Below are 15,709 nucleotides of genomic sequence, written 5' to 3'. Positions count from 1 at the left end.
TGGTATCTCACACTTTTGGTACTAGCAAAAGTGAACTGCTCAGAAACCCTGAAAAGTTCACTCAAGCATCTTGTCTTTTGCACTTGCTGCTCTTTCTGCCAAACAGGCAATCTCATTAGACGTTCCTTCTGGCAAACACACCAACTCGTTCTATGTTCCTTCTGCCAAACATTATTCTTCTGCTTCTTTACCTAGAAAAATTCTTCTCACTCTGTATGTTTACCTTAAATCACACCTGTTTTTTTTCCAAAACTTTTATTCCTCATCACATATGTCTGGCACATAATCAATATATAATAAATCATAATTATAAGCTTCCAGTGGGCATCTAGCACACAGCAAGCACCGAACAAAGTAGTAAAATAATAAAAACGACAATGATAATAACAAGCTCCTGTCTGTATTTTTGTTTGTGTTCTGTAGCATTACAAAAATGGTTAGTATCTAAAAGATATTTGATAGTTATTTGTTAAGTGGACAAGTGAAAACATAGATAGAAATGTGTTCTTTGAAAATTCTGTTGAAAAAGCACAGAAATGGAGACAGCTCTATCATGAGCACCTTAAAGATCAAAACTACATCTGTTCCACCTTTGTCTCCCGCAACTTATGAAACCTACCTTACAGAAGCTCTGTGATAAATAGATAGCTAAAGGTGTCCTCCTACAGTTTGGATTATACAATGTATCAGGTGTCCACAACCCAGTAGCATACTAGCATTTTTGTTATTGTGAAACATTTTTCTACTTTTATTATAATCTACTGAGCCTAGAGTGGGGCAATTTGTATATTTATTATGGCAATCTTTTGGCAAATGATAGCAGAGCATCTTGTTCTAACAAAATTACTGTTACCATGACAATTAACTAGCAGGTAGAACACATCTTGTTCCAACAAAGTAAATGTATCTCTTTCCAACTTCAAATGAGGAGGAATGAAGTCAGTAATAGTGAAACCTTGTTGGGACAAGCATGTGTAACACGACTTGTGCTTAGCATTCTTGTGATCAAAAATTCCTTACTTTACTTTTTTATCTATGGTAGGACCACCCAGAGCAGGAGTCCACAACTCCCAGGCCACAGACTGGGACCAGTCCATGGACTATTATGAGCCACACCACACAGGAGGAGGTGAGCAGCAGGCAAGCCAGGGAAGCTTCGCCTGTGTTTACAGCCACATCCCAAGGCTCATATTAATGCCTGAACTCTGCCTCCAGTCAGACCAGTCAGAGAATTAGATACTCATTGGAGCATGAACCCTGTTGTGAACTGCCCGTATGAGGGATCTACGCTGTGTGCTTCGTATGAAAATCTAATGCCTGATGATCTGTCAGTGTCTCACTTTGCCCCCAGATGAGACCGTCTAGTTGCAGAAAAATAAGCTCAGATCTTCCACGGATTCTACATGATGCTAAGTTGTATAATTATTTCATTGTATATTACAATGTAATAATAATATAAAGTAGCACAATAAAGTCACATGATTGAATAATCCTGAAACCACTCCCACTTCTCTCAGCCCATGGAAAGATTGTCTTCCACAAAACCAATCCCTGGTGCCAAAAAGGTTGGGGACAACTGACCTAAAGTAATTCACTATCACAAGTCTTACCTGGATTGCTATTTTCAGAAGAGATTTTTAGCATCCGTTTTTCTTTGTAGTCAGAAAATAACTGGCAAATTCTATGTATAAAATGCAATAAACCAAATTACTATTTTAATACTGATATAAAAAATACTTACCAAATGTAAAATTCTTAGAGTATTTCTAATATCATAATATCAGAACTTAACAGTATTATCCCATTCACTTGTGAGTACATTCTACAAACTTCTCTTTAAGCTTCTAATTAAAGAAGAAAACAATGTAAGGTGAAATGCTCAGAAATCAAGGGCATTGTGACCCAGTAAATTAGCTTACATTATCATGACATAATAGAAAGCATCTCAGCTCTGCGTAAGTCCTAGCTCCATAATGAACAGCTATTTGTTCTTGGACAATTTGCTTCTCTTAGGCTCAATGCCTTCTTCAACAAAGTGAGGACTTTGCTGCCTTATTTCATATTTCACTAGGTTGTTATAAAGATTTAACAAGATATTTTTTAAATGCTCAGAGAAATAGTAAAGCTATGGAATAATCTGTTCCTAAACTTTATGACTAAAATTATCTTGGAATCCCAAATAAAACCCAATGTGTATTTTGTTCATAGGTTCTAATACGCAAATGTAGTTTTCAGAAAATGTTATTAAGTCCTAATTTTGCTTTTCAGTTGTCCTACTCCTTATGGCTTATAATTCAGGGCATCTCAACTATGTCATAGTTTGCAACTAAATTTATTCATAAATATCTCATTAAAGTAGCTAATGTGATTGTCCACTATTATGGAGTTGGCCAATCACACCAAGGGCAGAAAAACTAATGGATGTTAAGACTTGGCTTGGACCAATGATCCTTCTCTACAGACTCCAACTCTGAGCCAGATGTTTGTTAGGATAACGCTTTATATTGATGTTCAATGCCAGCTGGCAGGGGAGACCAAAACTCTTTTATTTTTTTTAGTTTCCATGAAGAAGTTGCAAGTTGACATTTTCTAGTTTTCGACATACATGCTAACAATATAATTTTGCACCGAACATGTTATTCAGCTCTAAGTCATCTCATAGACCATCTTACATGACTATTTTTGCAGCGCAAATCACAATTTCAGTATTTTGGTGGCACCCATCTTTTGCTTTGCTTCACAGTGTTTCCTTACAGCTAGTCAGCAAATAGTCAAATGACCTTCCAGTGACTGCACAGAATATGGAATGCTTCAAAAATTTGTGCTGCCTCCTTATGCAGAAGCCACGCTAATTTTCTCTGTATTGTTCTAATTTTAGGATATGTGCCGCCGAAGCAAGCACAAAGCCCTACTTTTACACATGATTAGTGATGAGTCATGGACGAGGCTTGGCTCTGTTAAGTCCAACTAACCATTGAAGAGATTCTGAGAATTCTCTTCAATGGCTTCCTGTGAGGTAGAATTTCAAAACATTTTAAAATCTTGAGCTAGAGATAGGAGTAGCTTGGACGATTTTCATTATCATGTAAAACAGATCACTCAAGGGGCCAACCACAACTGGGAGTCCCTGCTAGGGGAAGGTTCATATAGGACTTTCTCCTGCCTAAGGTTCTATACAGGATATAAAGGTGCCTCACAGCACAGATCTGGTAGCAAAGAAGAAGAAACAAACACTGATCTCTTTCTGCCACGTTATTTGAACCCCTCTGACCCTTCAGAACAAGCCCACCTGATATCTGCTAGAGAAAAGACCAACAACTGCCTCAAAGGATCTCTGACTATGAAGGTCTCAGCGAATTCTTGGCTAAGATGTGAGTTCCACATTAGGTTCTGAATATGGGGGGAAGGGTCAATCTGCTCACTTTGTCTGCGGATAAAGTCAGGATGCCCAGCAGCCAGAGCAGGGTGCTGGTGCTTTGGGAACAATGGCTGAGAATATAAGCATAGGTATGGGAACTAAAATACGCTGTAACTTCAAAGTCACCGCATGAATTGTCAGGAAGGCTTGAGGGATCTGAATCAGTAAGGGCATCTTGGTGTCAAAGGTCAACCATTACCAGGCAGCAGGACCAGTTTGAGTGGCAACAATGCAGCCACAGAAACAATGGAAACAACAGAATGACTGGAATGTCCTTTTCTGCCTCCTCCTTCTGACTTGATAAAAGGGACTGTCTTCCTTGGATTTAGTGAACCCCTTCGGTTCCTGAAAAATTCATGGAGTATGTAGGAGATAGTCCCCAGAGGACAGTACAAGACTTTCTGCTAAACTGGACATTTCAAGACCCAAATAACTAATCAGAAAAATCAAAGATGTGACACCATTTTTTATCCCATGCATAGGTGTTATACTTGGATGAAATGAACAATGTTGGGATCTCTAAGGATAAAGGTCTTAAAAGTCCTGAGATAAAGAATCCTCCACCCACTGGTACTTCTAACTTGTCTTGCTTTTTTTCTGATTTCTGGCTGATGCAGGGTACTAACTCACTGCCATTCTAAAACTACCTGAACCGAACTATGACATCTCACCTGATACGTAAGACGCAATTGTTATAATTATTTTAAACCTCAATTTAGCATTAACTCCCCTTTTAATGTAAACACTTACACATTATGATGACTAGAAACAGCATACTCTCTGGCCGTCTGTCCAGATAGATCTTGAGAAGATACATCAATATTTTGCTCAAGTAGAAGGCTGACTAGACTTGCTGATCCACAACATACAGCAAGTATGAGAGCGGTTCTAAAATGACAGAGATAATTTCTCCCTTAGGAACTGCAATAAAGTTATTTTTAAAGCTAATTTGATATATTTTACCAATTTAACATCTTGTCTCTCCATGCAGAATCAAACATTTACATGCACCAAAAGACATAGCATCTTGGGTGCTCAAGTGTTCATCTTTGTAAAATAACACCAAGGTTAAAAGAAAGGGACAAAAAGGAAACCTCTTATCTCACTGGGGCATTGCATAGTAGAAGCTACTAATTTAAAGTCCTTTGATGGGCAAGAAACAATGTTAGGGCCACTTATCTGAAGTGGACAAAGATTTAAGTGAAGATTTCATCACAGCTTCCCTAGACTGATACGCTGTAATAGAAAATTAGCTAGAGGGTAACATAAACAAGAGCTCTCTGCATGCTGAAAGCAGTAATAATAATAATAGTAAGAATAGTAGTCACAGGAGTGTCAGTTAATGATGCCAATAAGCATGTACTAGGCACTGAATTAAGTGCCATATATATCTCTCTTACTTATGCACAGTCAACTTTGAAGCATATATTCTCCTGCTTTTCATATATGACAATACATTTGGTGGTAAGTAACATTCCCAAGGTCACACACCTAGCAGGTAAGAAAGCTAGGAATTAAATTCCATCTTGTGTGAATCCAAAGCCTAGCTCTTTTCTCTTTATCACCCACCTACAGCTTGCCTTCATGAAAGGAAAAGTGTATCCACTTAAAACTATCTTCACTCCCTCTTTCCATACCAATTAAAAATAAAAACATCAAAATACACTGGAAATAAAAAAGGAAGAAAGCTGTTGAACCCACAGTATGTGGGAATAGCAATTAATTGTCATGTAGGGATAAGCTAACATTAATATTCTTCAAAGAAAGCAACTTAAAGCAGAGTCATTGAAAAGACAAAAGAATTTTCAACCCCTACTTATGTTTAGTATAGCATATTTAGTGGAAAAGCATGTAAGACACAGAGGTTAAAAACTGGTAGAAAGAGTTAAGAAGTTCAATACTGAGTCATAAAGTAAACTGAAAGTTAAAGTTCACACTTCATAAAATTAATACGAAATCCCTCTAGCTAACATAAGATCATGTAACCAAAACATCATACAACAAAGAACATCAGTCAATACAATAAGAGAAGATGAATCCTACAAAAACTGTTCTTTATGTTGCCCAGTCCAAATAATTGTTTTTCTACCTGACTGATTTGTGTTGATACTGATCACTGTCCCCATAAGTATACATTAATCTTATTAATTTAACATTTATGACTTGAGTGACTGCTATCCATCTAGTTAACAACACACAGATTGAAAGAAATAACTATACCTTCCATATCTATCAAATGCATTTAAATTAGCTTTTTTCTTGATTAAAAATTTCACCACTTGCTGTTTTTGTTCATGTACACCAAGTAACAGCGGTGTGAGGTCATGCTGTAAAACAATATAAAGCAAAAAAGAATGTAATTCAAAAAAGTACACATTCCTCAACTGAAGCAGAAACTTTATATAAGATCCTACGGACTTACACGCATACAAAGTAAGTAAAATGTAGCTGCTTCCTTCTCAATCTTCTGTGCTTTCCCACGTGCTGCTCCCTCCCTTGGGAACACCCCTCTCTGCCTCACCACATTAACTCTGATCATCTCAAAAACTCACTTTCAACATTCACTGCTTCCAAGACTCTTTGCTTCTAACCCAGCAGTTGGCAAGCCATTATTGGATGATAATATTTTTCCCATCTAAACAAAGAGCTTCTTGAGGGCAGGGGCTGTATCTTTTATCTCTATATCCTCCACCCTAAGAAAAATTGTTGTGTATAAAGCAATAATTTGCATGTAAAATATTTCTTTCGTTTCACATGTTTTACCAAAAGTTCAAGCTCCAACATGCAATAAAAATTGTTATTAATACTCATACTGCCCATTTGAAAAAATTTCCCAACATTTATTTATTTAAAATCTATCTGTATTTAATTTTTCCAGATTGTTAATAGATAATCAGTTCATAGGACTACTGAAACTAAATTAACAGAATTCCTATCTGTATTCTTAATAACTCCATGGTTTCTAGTGTTTAAAACTCCCATGTTGATTATGCCAAAGCTCTACATACTTATGAGACACACTGGATAGTCCATAATACAGCTTCAATTGACAAAAAAAAATTTTACAATTTGCTACAATTCTAATTGAGAAAACTCTGCTCTTAACAATGGCTTACTGACCTAAGTACTTGAATGACAACAAAGAGACACAAAATCCCGAGAGGATCATCCTCTACTGACTCAAAGACTACTCACTGCACATTTCTAAAGACCTTCTGAATGGCAGCGAATAACTGACGGTAGGAAGGAAAGGGTATTACTCTGTAAGCTGATGAATATTAAGCCAATAATATTCATTTTAATGTCTCACCACAGAGATAAAAGTCAGACTAGGCCAGGAATGGTGGCTCACACCCGTAATCCTAGCATTTTGGGAGGCTGAGGCAGGTGAATCACTTGAACCCAGGAGTTTAAGACCAGCCTGAGAAACATGGCAAAAACCTCATCTCTACTAAAAAAAGAAGAGAAATACAAAAACTGAGGTTGGAGGACCATCTGAGCTTAGGAAGGTCAGGGCTGCAGTGAGCTGTGATTGCACCACTGCACTCCAGACTGGGAAATAGAGTGAGACCACATCTCCAAAAAAAAAAAAAAAAAAAAAAGTCAGATTAATGTAATTGGATAGGAAAGATTTAAAGAAATCAGCACATATCCAACTCCAACTCTTCTACAGATATCTTAAGTTTCTGAGATATAAGAATTTACATATTACATTTATGTATTCAGTGGTTCTTAAGCAGGTGTGTATCCAGATTTTGAGAAAATTGTTGTTGTTGTTATTGTTGATGTTAGAGACAGGGTCTCATTATGTTAACCAGGCTAGACTCGAACTCCTGAGCTCAAGCAATCCTCCCCCCTCAGCCTCCCTAGCAGCTGGGACTACAGCCATGCACCACCATGTCTGGCTTCAAGGAAACATTTTTGAACATACATATCTAGGCTTTACTGGACTTACTCTATCAAAATCTTCAGGAAAAAGCCTAGACTTATTGATTATTTAAAAATTTTCCTGAGGTTACTGGGATGCAAATTTCTAGCTGGAAGCTAGTACAACAGACAGTTAATTCAGTCTCATTTCTCACCCACGTGACCAATTCTCTTTCTTATTTGAAGATTTGGCCAAAAAGAGGAAAGAGTAGGAGACAGACTCATTTGCTGAAAACACCACATAATTTTCCCCGGTAAGAGAAGAACAAGGTCTAGTAAACTCAAAATCCAACTTGATCTTGTTACTTAAAGCTCCTTATCTCCCACCTTCCCATCCAGACATGCTAGATTTGAAAGCAGAGTTGAGACTCTAACTGGCCATTTCTACCAGAATAGGGTACTAAGTCAGTTAATTACTTGTTATTCCCTCTGCTCAAGGGTTTCCCATTACATGACCACCTATTTACTGCCAATCTGGTTCTTCAGAGGCCTCCTAAAATTGATCTCTAGGCAGTTCACAACTCACTAACTCCCTCTCCCAAAATGAAAACTGTCATTCTCTAAAATTGAACCTTGTCTCACCATAAAAAGGAAACAAATAAATGAACAATACACAGACACACACACACACACACAGAGACACACACACGCATATGCACACAACCTCTTCATGGTCTTTTCCCTCTATTACCTAATTTCCAGACTGGCCTTGATATTTCTGATTGCTCTTTTTCCCTTTCCACTTCTGCCTCATGAGCAATCAGAAATATCTTAAGCCTTGCCACTGAGAGGTGCATCACCTCATATCTATTACTGTTTTTTAGGAACTTGCCAAAGCAGCAGGATTTCTATTCACTGAAACATGTTTAAGTGTTCTTGGAGTTTTCATGTAAAACCTATTTCAGGGCAAATTTTGCAATTTTACATTCATTAGGGGAAAAAAAAAAACCTAGGAGGGAAAAAATGAAAAATAATAAGTATTACCTTTTACCAATTCAGTGTTTTCAAAAAAGTATTTACCACAAGTGCATTAAAAAAAACTGTACCCTCAAATGCTTCTTTGAAAGTAACAATATTTAAAATAAAATCTTAGAAAATTAAGTCATTTCAAAATATTTTCATTCAGGTTATGCTTGAGCTTCCAAATATGGAAAACTGGCCCTTACACAGGTCACTGTTAAAATGAATGCATTTCAGTATTTTGAAAAGAAAACTGGTAGATCTAATACCTTGTTTTTTGATTCAATAGCAGCACCATGTAAAAGCAGTGCTTTGGCCATTAATTTATCTTCATTGTAGATAGCATAGTGTAGAGCAGTATTTCCATACTCATCTGGAATATTTGGATCAGTGCCATGTTCTAGCAACATTAATGCACATTCATCTTCTTGGCATTGTACGGCCTGTCAGTGTTAGACCAAAAACAAATTATAAATGCTAGGAATTCAAAGTAACATTCCACAGCTTTCACCAACTAGTTACATTTAAAGGAGAAAACTCATTTTTGTGCTATGTATTGAAATCAAACCCATCTCACACTGATATAGTCGGCTACTGCATACCTTTGTCAGAGCTGTCCTGTTTTTGTTGTCAAGGACATTAAGTTGACATTGTCTGTCCAGCAGGAGTTTTACTACTTCTGAATTCCCATTGGCAGAGGCCAGATGTAGAGCAGTCCTAGGAGAGTGAGAAGACTTTTTAGGAAATTGTTAGTGCACTAGCTACAGGCACATCAATGATTCGTGTAATTACAAACACTGAATAGCCTGCTGTTACTCTGCCTTCAAAACAAACATTTACTTTTCCCATGAAGAAAGCACACTATTTATTACCTCTCATTACTCGCTGTATTAATGAAAGAGCAGCCTATTTGAATAGAAACAGCACAGCCCTTGGATGACATTCAGCTGGGACTGGAACCCTACTTGAAGCTCTGTCACTTCCCAGCTGTTGCTTAGCCTTTTGGTGTCTCAGTTTCCTCATCAATAAAATGGGAATGAAAATAGTAGCTTTCTCACAGGAAACCACTGTAATGCTTAAATGAGACTCTACGCAAAAGATATAGAATAGTTCCTAACACAAAGAACAGCTCAATAATTGTTAGATATTATAATTTTTACTAATACCCTAAAGACATTTGAATTAAGTGAGATGATACAATTATACCTACATTTTCAGGTATGTTTTAAAGACTACAGGTAACGTTGTATTTCAGTGATTCTAAGATGATCATCATCTCCATGTTGTCTCCACTGAAATACCACTTATAACTCATGATTTACTATAATTGGCGGCATTTAAATAATTCTCTTATTGAGACATAAAATAATGGGGCATCATATAACCCCTGGTGCCTTACATTAAGTAGAATATGTTATAACAGGCCTGGGGCAGTTCCAGTCAGATGACCAGCATTTAGATAAATTTTAGTTCTTAAAAAAACTATGGAATAAGAGGGCTGAGGTGAAAACAAAAACAAATTTCTAAAATAAACTAATTCTTACTTTGGTTTTCAAAAAACTTTAAGCCAAAGAAAACCTGGAAATTCAAATAAACACCATGGGCTCATTTGTTTCAATACTTAGATTTATACAATGTATGTACATCAGATATTTCCAATCTTTCCTATTAGGATTTAAGACTGTTATAAATTTCCTCTTTTTAAAATGGATTTATGAAACTATTTGTGGAGCTTTTTTCAACGTTTACATTCAGGGGTACAGGTGCAGATGTGCCGGTTTGTTACACAGGTAAACGTGCGCCAAGGGGGTTGGTTGGACAGATGATTTCATTACCCAGGCGTTAAGCCCAGTACCCGTTCACTCTATTTCCTGCTTCTTTCCCTCCTCCCACCCTCCACCTCCGATAGGCCCCAGTGCGTGTTCCTTCCCTCTAGGTATCTGTGTGTTATCATTTAGCTCCCACCTATAAGTAAGAACACGCAGTATTTGGTTTTCTCTTCCTATGTTAGTTTGCTGAGAATAATGGCTTTCAACACCATCATGTCCCTGCAAAGGACATGCTCTCGTTCTTTCTTTTATGGCTGCATAGTAGTCCCTGCTGTTTATCTACCACATTTTAGTTCTTAAAACAACTAAAACAGTCTTTATCCAAGACTTATAAATGTTCAAAAAGGCAATTAAAGGTTATCTTTTACTATTTTCTACCTTCAGAAATGTTTTTGTTTGAAAGGAGGGAGGAAAAGCTTCAATTGAGATTAAGTCCTAATGCTCCAACTTTAAATCTCTCAGCTTGCTCATGCCCAGCAGGTAAACATGAAGTTTTCAAAGATGGAAGGATCCTGAGAGATAGTAGAATACGCCTGCCACATAATAGGTGTCTGGCTTATGTCTGATGACTAAATGGACTGAAAGAATGGATAAACGCAGCTTGGGAGTTCAATATTTTTAAAGGAAACTGCTGTAGAGTAGGAGAATACATCTGCAACAGTAATAATCATTTATATTTGCTATTTTAATTTTCATAAGTACATAACTCAACTAAAATGAATCACACTTTTTACACATGTTAACCTATATATAATGAAAAGATAATTATATAATAAAATGTATATACAATAAAATCTACAGGAACAGGTAAACAGAATCTCTCTACTTCTGAAGAGGATAAAAGTTCACAGAAGACAGCCATCCACAGAAATAAAAATAAATAATAGAATGTGAGAAATTAGTTGTATCTATGCAAGCAGCATATTCCTTCTCTTCCCAAGGATTATTTCATTACTAATGAATCTTAACTAAACTTCAGATGTTCATTGCAGAAATCACAGATAAGAGAAAGGAAAAAAATTCACTTACAAATCCCCAGAAATAAGTTTGATTATATTTTCTACATATTTTCAGCTAACACAAGAGCAGATTATATTTGTGTATATGTGTAACAAACTGATTTTTTTCTCACTTGATATAGCAAAGTACATCTTTGCATGTCAACATATCTCTGTATCTACTGATGCCCTCAATAGTTACTTATTATTCCATCCTATGGATGCACCAAAATTTGTTCATAAAATCTATGAATTCTTCTAAATACACTGCTGTTTTAAGCAATACTAAGAAAAACAGATGTATCTGTTTCGTAAAGATATTTCAGTATAATGGAATTGATCAGTAAAAAGCATATACATTTAAAAAATGTGGTTCTTACCACTAAAGTGTGTGTTTGAAAAGCTGCAGCAACTTAAAACTTTGAACAACTATATATGTACCACTGTTCTTCATCCTCACAAACTTTGTGGATAAAAAACAGTATTTCATTCCTTTTTTTTTTTTTTTTTTTTTTGAGATGGACTCTCACTCCATCGCCCAGGCTGGAGTATAGTGGCGTGATCTCGACTCACTGCAACCTCCACCTCCCTGGTTCAAGCAATTCTCTTGCCTCAGCCTCCTGAGTAGCTGGGATTACAGGTGCATGCCACCATGCCCAGCTAATTTTCTGTATTTTTAGTAGAGATGGGGTTTCACCACACCGGCCAAGCTGGTCTCACACTCCTGACTTTGTGATCCGCCTGCCTCAGCCTCCTAAAGTGCTGGGATAACAGGCGTGAACCACTGCACCCGGCCTTTCACTCCTCTTCTAACTTAAGTAGAAAACAGTATTTCATTCCTCTAACTTAAATTCCTTCTCCTACCAGGAACACTGTTTTCCTACGTACATAGGTCACTGGTAGATACGCTAAAAAGTACTATGCCCAATTTTAGAATGCTTATTTTATTATTACATCTGCATATATAGGCCGGGCACAGTGACTCACGCCTGTAATCCCAGCACTTTGGGAGGCCAAGGTGCATGGATCACAAGGACAGAAATTCAAGACCAGCCTGGCCAAGATGGTGAAACCCCATCTCTACTAAAAATAAAAAAAAAATTAGCCAGGCATGGTGGCAGGCGCCTTTAATCCCAGCTACTTAGTAGGCTGAAGCAGATAATTGCTTGAACCTAACAGGCAGAGATTGCAGTGAGCCAAGATCACACCACTACACTCCAGCCTGGCCAACAGAGTGAGACTCTGTCAAAAAAAAAATATATATATATATATATATAAATATATATATATATATATATATATATGCATATATAAATAGGCATTTGTGTTTTCTTCTGGTATGTTTCTCCTTTTGTATATTTAAAATTTTTAATCTATACTCTTATTTTTGTGACATAAAAATCTAGCTAGTTTTCTCCAAAAATGAATTATGAACAATCCACCTTTTTTAAATAATACAAAATATCACCATTATCAAGTGCTAAATTCTTACATATATTTGGGTATTTCTGGATTTCCTATTCTGTTCTACTCATTGATCTTTTCGGCTGTTAGTAAACAATTTGTGGAAATAGCACATGCACATTTTGATATCTGGAAAAGCAAGTCTTTTTCCATTCTGTTACAAAAAAAATAATTTATCACAATAATAAAAGACAGCATGTGTAAAAACTCTAAAACTTTCCTATTTTTATTTGGCTTAGGTAAAAGTGATAAACAGAAAAAGCTCACATCTTCAGAAAATTCAATCTTCCTTTTCAAGCACACACACCTTCTTGCCATTTCAGTTTCCTTCTAAGGTTCCTCAGTAAAGAACATATTTACATAGGGTACATCGATAAAAAATCCATACTGGATTTTATTTGAAGAATATTTAGCCTTGAAGTTGATATGTTATGGGGCTTCGTTCTTAGTTCTCAATATACACTTTTCTATAATACATAGAACATTGCTTTAAAATGTGTACATTAAAAATAATCCGCTGCATCAACTTAATTTTTCGAGTTAAATCACTTTAAAACCATTTATTAGTGTTCTGTGAGGGAAATTATAATTGGATTGGAAATCAGCTCAAGTTTTGTTTTGTGTTGCGGCTCACGAAGGGACCTGTGCCCTGACCTCTGACCTCGCTGAGGTTTCCACACCCAGGGTGGTATGGGGCCTGCGGAGACAAGAAAGCCAGGTCCCCCTCCTCCCCCACCAGGAGGGTATGTCCCCATCATCCCCCCACGTCCCTCCTCCTCCCAGCCCAGGCCCCGTTACCTCTTTTGCTTGTCCGTCTTGTTCACGTCAGTGTCCCTGAGCATGACGATGAGATCCTTTCTGGGGACTTTACCCCACCAGGCAGCTCTGTGGAGCTTGTCCAGATCTTCTCGACGGACGTGGTACCTCGGCTCCACGAAGGCGCTATCGTCGTATTCTTCCCAAGCGCCTACGTTGCTCTTGCTGCTCCTGACTGTCTTCACAGCGGAGTCATCCTGGTCTCCAGAAGCGCCCAGGTTGCTCTTGCCGCTCCCCCTGCGGCAGGGGAGGCAGTGGCAGCACCACTTGGCCATCTTGCTTCTGAGTGTCTTCATAGCAGAGTCATCCTGCTCTCCAGAAGCGCCCACGTTGCTCTTCCTGCTCCCCCTGCAGCAGGGGAGGCAGTGGCAGCACCACTTGGCCATCTTGCTCCTGCGTGTCTTCCTAGCGGAGTCGTCCTGGTCTGCAGAAGCGCCCAGGTTGCTCTTTCCGCTCCCCCTGCAGCAGGGGAGGCAGTGGCAGCCCCACTTGCCCATCTTCCTCCTGAAACCAAATGGCTTCTTCACAGAGGACGCAGCCGGCATGGAACCGACTTCAGCCACCATCTGCTTTTAACAGCAGATCCCGTCTACCAACCAGTTTCACCAACTAGCAGGTAACTCCGGGTTTCCGATCTGTTTGAAGAGAAAGATCAATCCCAGCCAAAACCTGCCAACCCCAGCAGGGGAGCCCAGCCCACCCCACCCAGGGAAAACCCACGCCCACCCAAGGAAGGGCCACCCCCCCCCCCAATAAAACACCCAGCCCACCCAAGGGAATGCCAAACCCAGCAGAGAAAAGGTCAAGCCCAGCAAAGGAACTAGGGAGGAAAGGTCAACCCAAAGGAGAAAACGTCAATCCAAGGAGGTTCCAGGAGGAACAGAAGGCCAAGCGACCGACGCCAAGCCAAGCAAAGAACGCAAAGCCAAGCCAAGCCGCTACGCGCGTGTGCCGTGCGCGTGCAAGCCGTTACAGGCCAGCCAGTTACCAGTTACGCGCGTGTGGCGTGCGTGTACAAGCCGTTACAAACCAGCCAAGCCGTTAGGCGTGTGGCGTGCGCGTGCAAACCGCTACAGGTCAGCCAGTTACGTGTGTGCGGCGTGCGTGTGCAAGCCGTTACAAACCAGCCAAGCTGTTAAGCGCGTGTGGCGTGAGCGTGCAAGCCGTTACAGGCCAGCCAAACCGTTACAGGCCAGCCAAACCGTTTCGCGCGTGCGGCGTGCGCGTGCGGCGTGCGCGTGCGGCGTGCGCGTGCGGCGTGCGCGTGCGGCGTGCGCGTGCGGCGTGCGCGTGCGGCGTGCGGCGTGCGGCGTGCATCTCAGGTGGCGCCAGTGCACGTGGCACAGACAGTGGCGGATCCGTGCAACCCGCATGGTTAAGTCTTGGCGCCACGAATGTCACTGACAGCCTTGTGTTCCCAGCAAACTTTGCCGAGTCATAGGAGCTTTCAGGCCATTGAGAAGCCTCTGGTGGGGGAAAAAAGCCTCTTGAAGCAGGACTGGGCCTGAGCGCCTGGAACCTGAGGATGCTGACAGCCTCCTATGAAGAAAGCCCCCAAGACACTCCTGGCGGTGCTGTTGTGCCTGGCAGCGGCTGCAGCTCGGAACTCGGGCTGAGGGAGCTGGCTGCAAATGGCCTCAAAATCGCGGAGCACAAGACGCCCACCGAGCCCAGTGCCTGCCTGAGGTGCCTTCCACACTTGCTCCTCTTTGGTCGGCACACAGAACACGAGGCCATCAGCGAGGGGGCACTTGCGGTCACAGGATCGCGGCCACCTCCTGCCCCGGTGCCCCCTGCCTGGTGTCCAAGCCAGAGCCAACAGCTGTGGGGCTTCTGGCCTGGGGGGCTCTGCTCCACTGGCATGCAATAGGGTCAAGGTGCAGGCTGCTGTGTCCAGGCTGGCAAGAGGAGGCTTGGAGGAGCACCTCCCACGGATGGGGAGATGCAGAAAGTCACCCCCCTGTGCAGATCCTGGGAACACGACACTGTTCCCGCCTCCCTGGTGCTGGCGTCTGAGCTGGACCAGGGCAGTGGCACCTCAACCCTCCTGCTGCATAAGCTCCTCTTGCTTGATAATAAACTAAATTTTGAATGAAATAAAAAGAAAAAAGACACACACACTAAATTTCCTTGTCCCTCTGTGATCCCGAACCAGGAAGCAAGGGGAAGCCTGACCTCCTGGTCTCTCCCCCCAGCTGCAGGCTGAGCAGTTTCCTCCAGTTGGGCTCAGTGGGACCGGGCTGCCCTTCCTTCCTGCATGGACATCCCCATATCTTCCATTGCCCCATACAGAGTGC

The 15,709-nt window shown here is 40.3% G+C and overlaps 1 protein-coding gene and 1 non-coding gene across 2 annotated transcripts in view; both read right to left on the bottom strand.

Annotated features, from left to right (window-relative positions):
• Positions 1 to 13,983, bottom strand: part of LOC144331427 (POTE ankyrin domain family member G-like) — a gene marked incomplete at its 3' end in the record, with an annotated part of 29,454 nt that extends 15,471 nt beyond the window's left edge. The window contains exons 1-7 of the mRNA XM_077947958.1: positions 13,627 to 13,983; positions 13,395 to 13,563; positions 8,908 to 9,022; positions 8,575 to 8,748; positions 5,639 to 5,745; positions 4,169 to 4,306; positions 1,611 to 1,681 (exon numbers count right to left, since the gene is read on the bottom strand). Coding sequence (XP_077804084.1) covers positions 1,611 to 1,681; positions 4,169 to 4,306; positions 5,639 to 5,745; positions 8,575 to 8,748; positions 8,908 to 9,022; positions 13,395 to 13,563; positions 13,627 to 13,978 — 1,126 coding nt within the window. The remainder of the gene's footprint in view (positions 1 to 1,610; positions 1,682 to 4,168; positions 4,307 to 5,638; positions 5,746 to 8,574; positions 8,749 to 8,907; positions 9,023 to 13,394; positions 13,564 to 13,626) is intronic.
• Positions 2,796 to 2,902, bottom strand: LOC114670179 (U6 spliceosomal RNA). Its single transcript, XR_003719663.1, has one exon. It is a non-coding gene; the product is annotated as a U6 spliceosomal RNA (small nuclear RNA).
• Positions 13,984 to 15,709: the final 1,726 nt, after the last annotated feature.

The sequence above is a fragment of the Macaca mulatta genome, chromosome 9, assembly GCF_049350105.2.
Source record: "Macaca mulatta isolate MMU2019108-1 chromosome 9, T2T-MMU8v2.0, whole genome shotgun sequence".
Lineage (NCBI taxonomy): Eukaryota > Metazoa > Chordata > Mammalia > Primates > Cercopithecidae > Macaca > Macaca mulatta.
The sequence above is the reverse complement of the archived record's forward strand: the minus strand, read 5'-3'. Positions and strand labels throughout refer to the sequence as shown.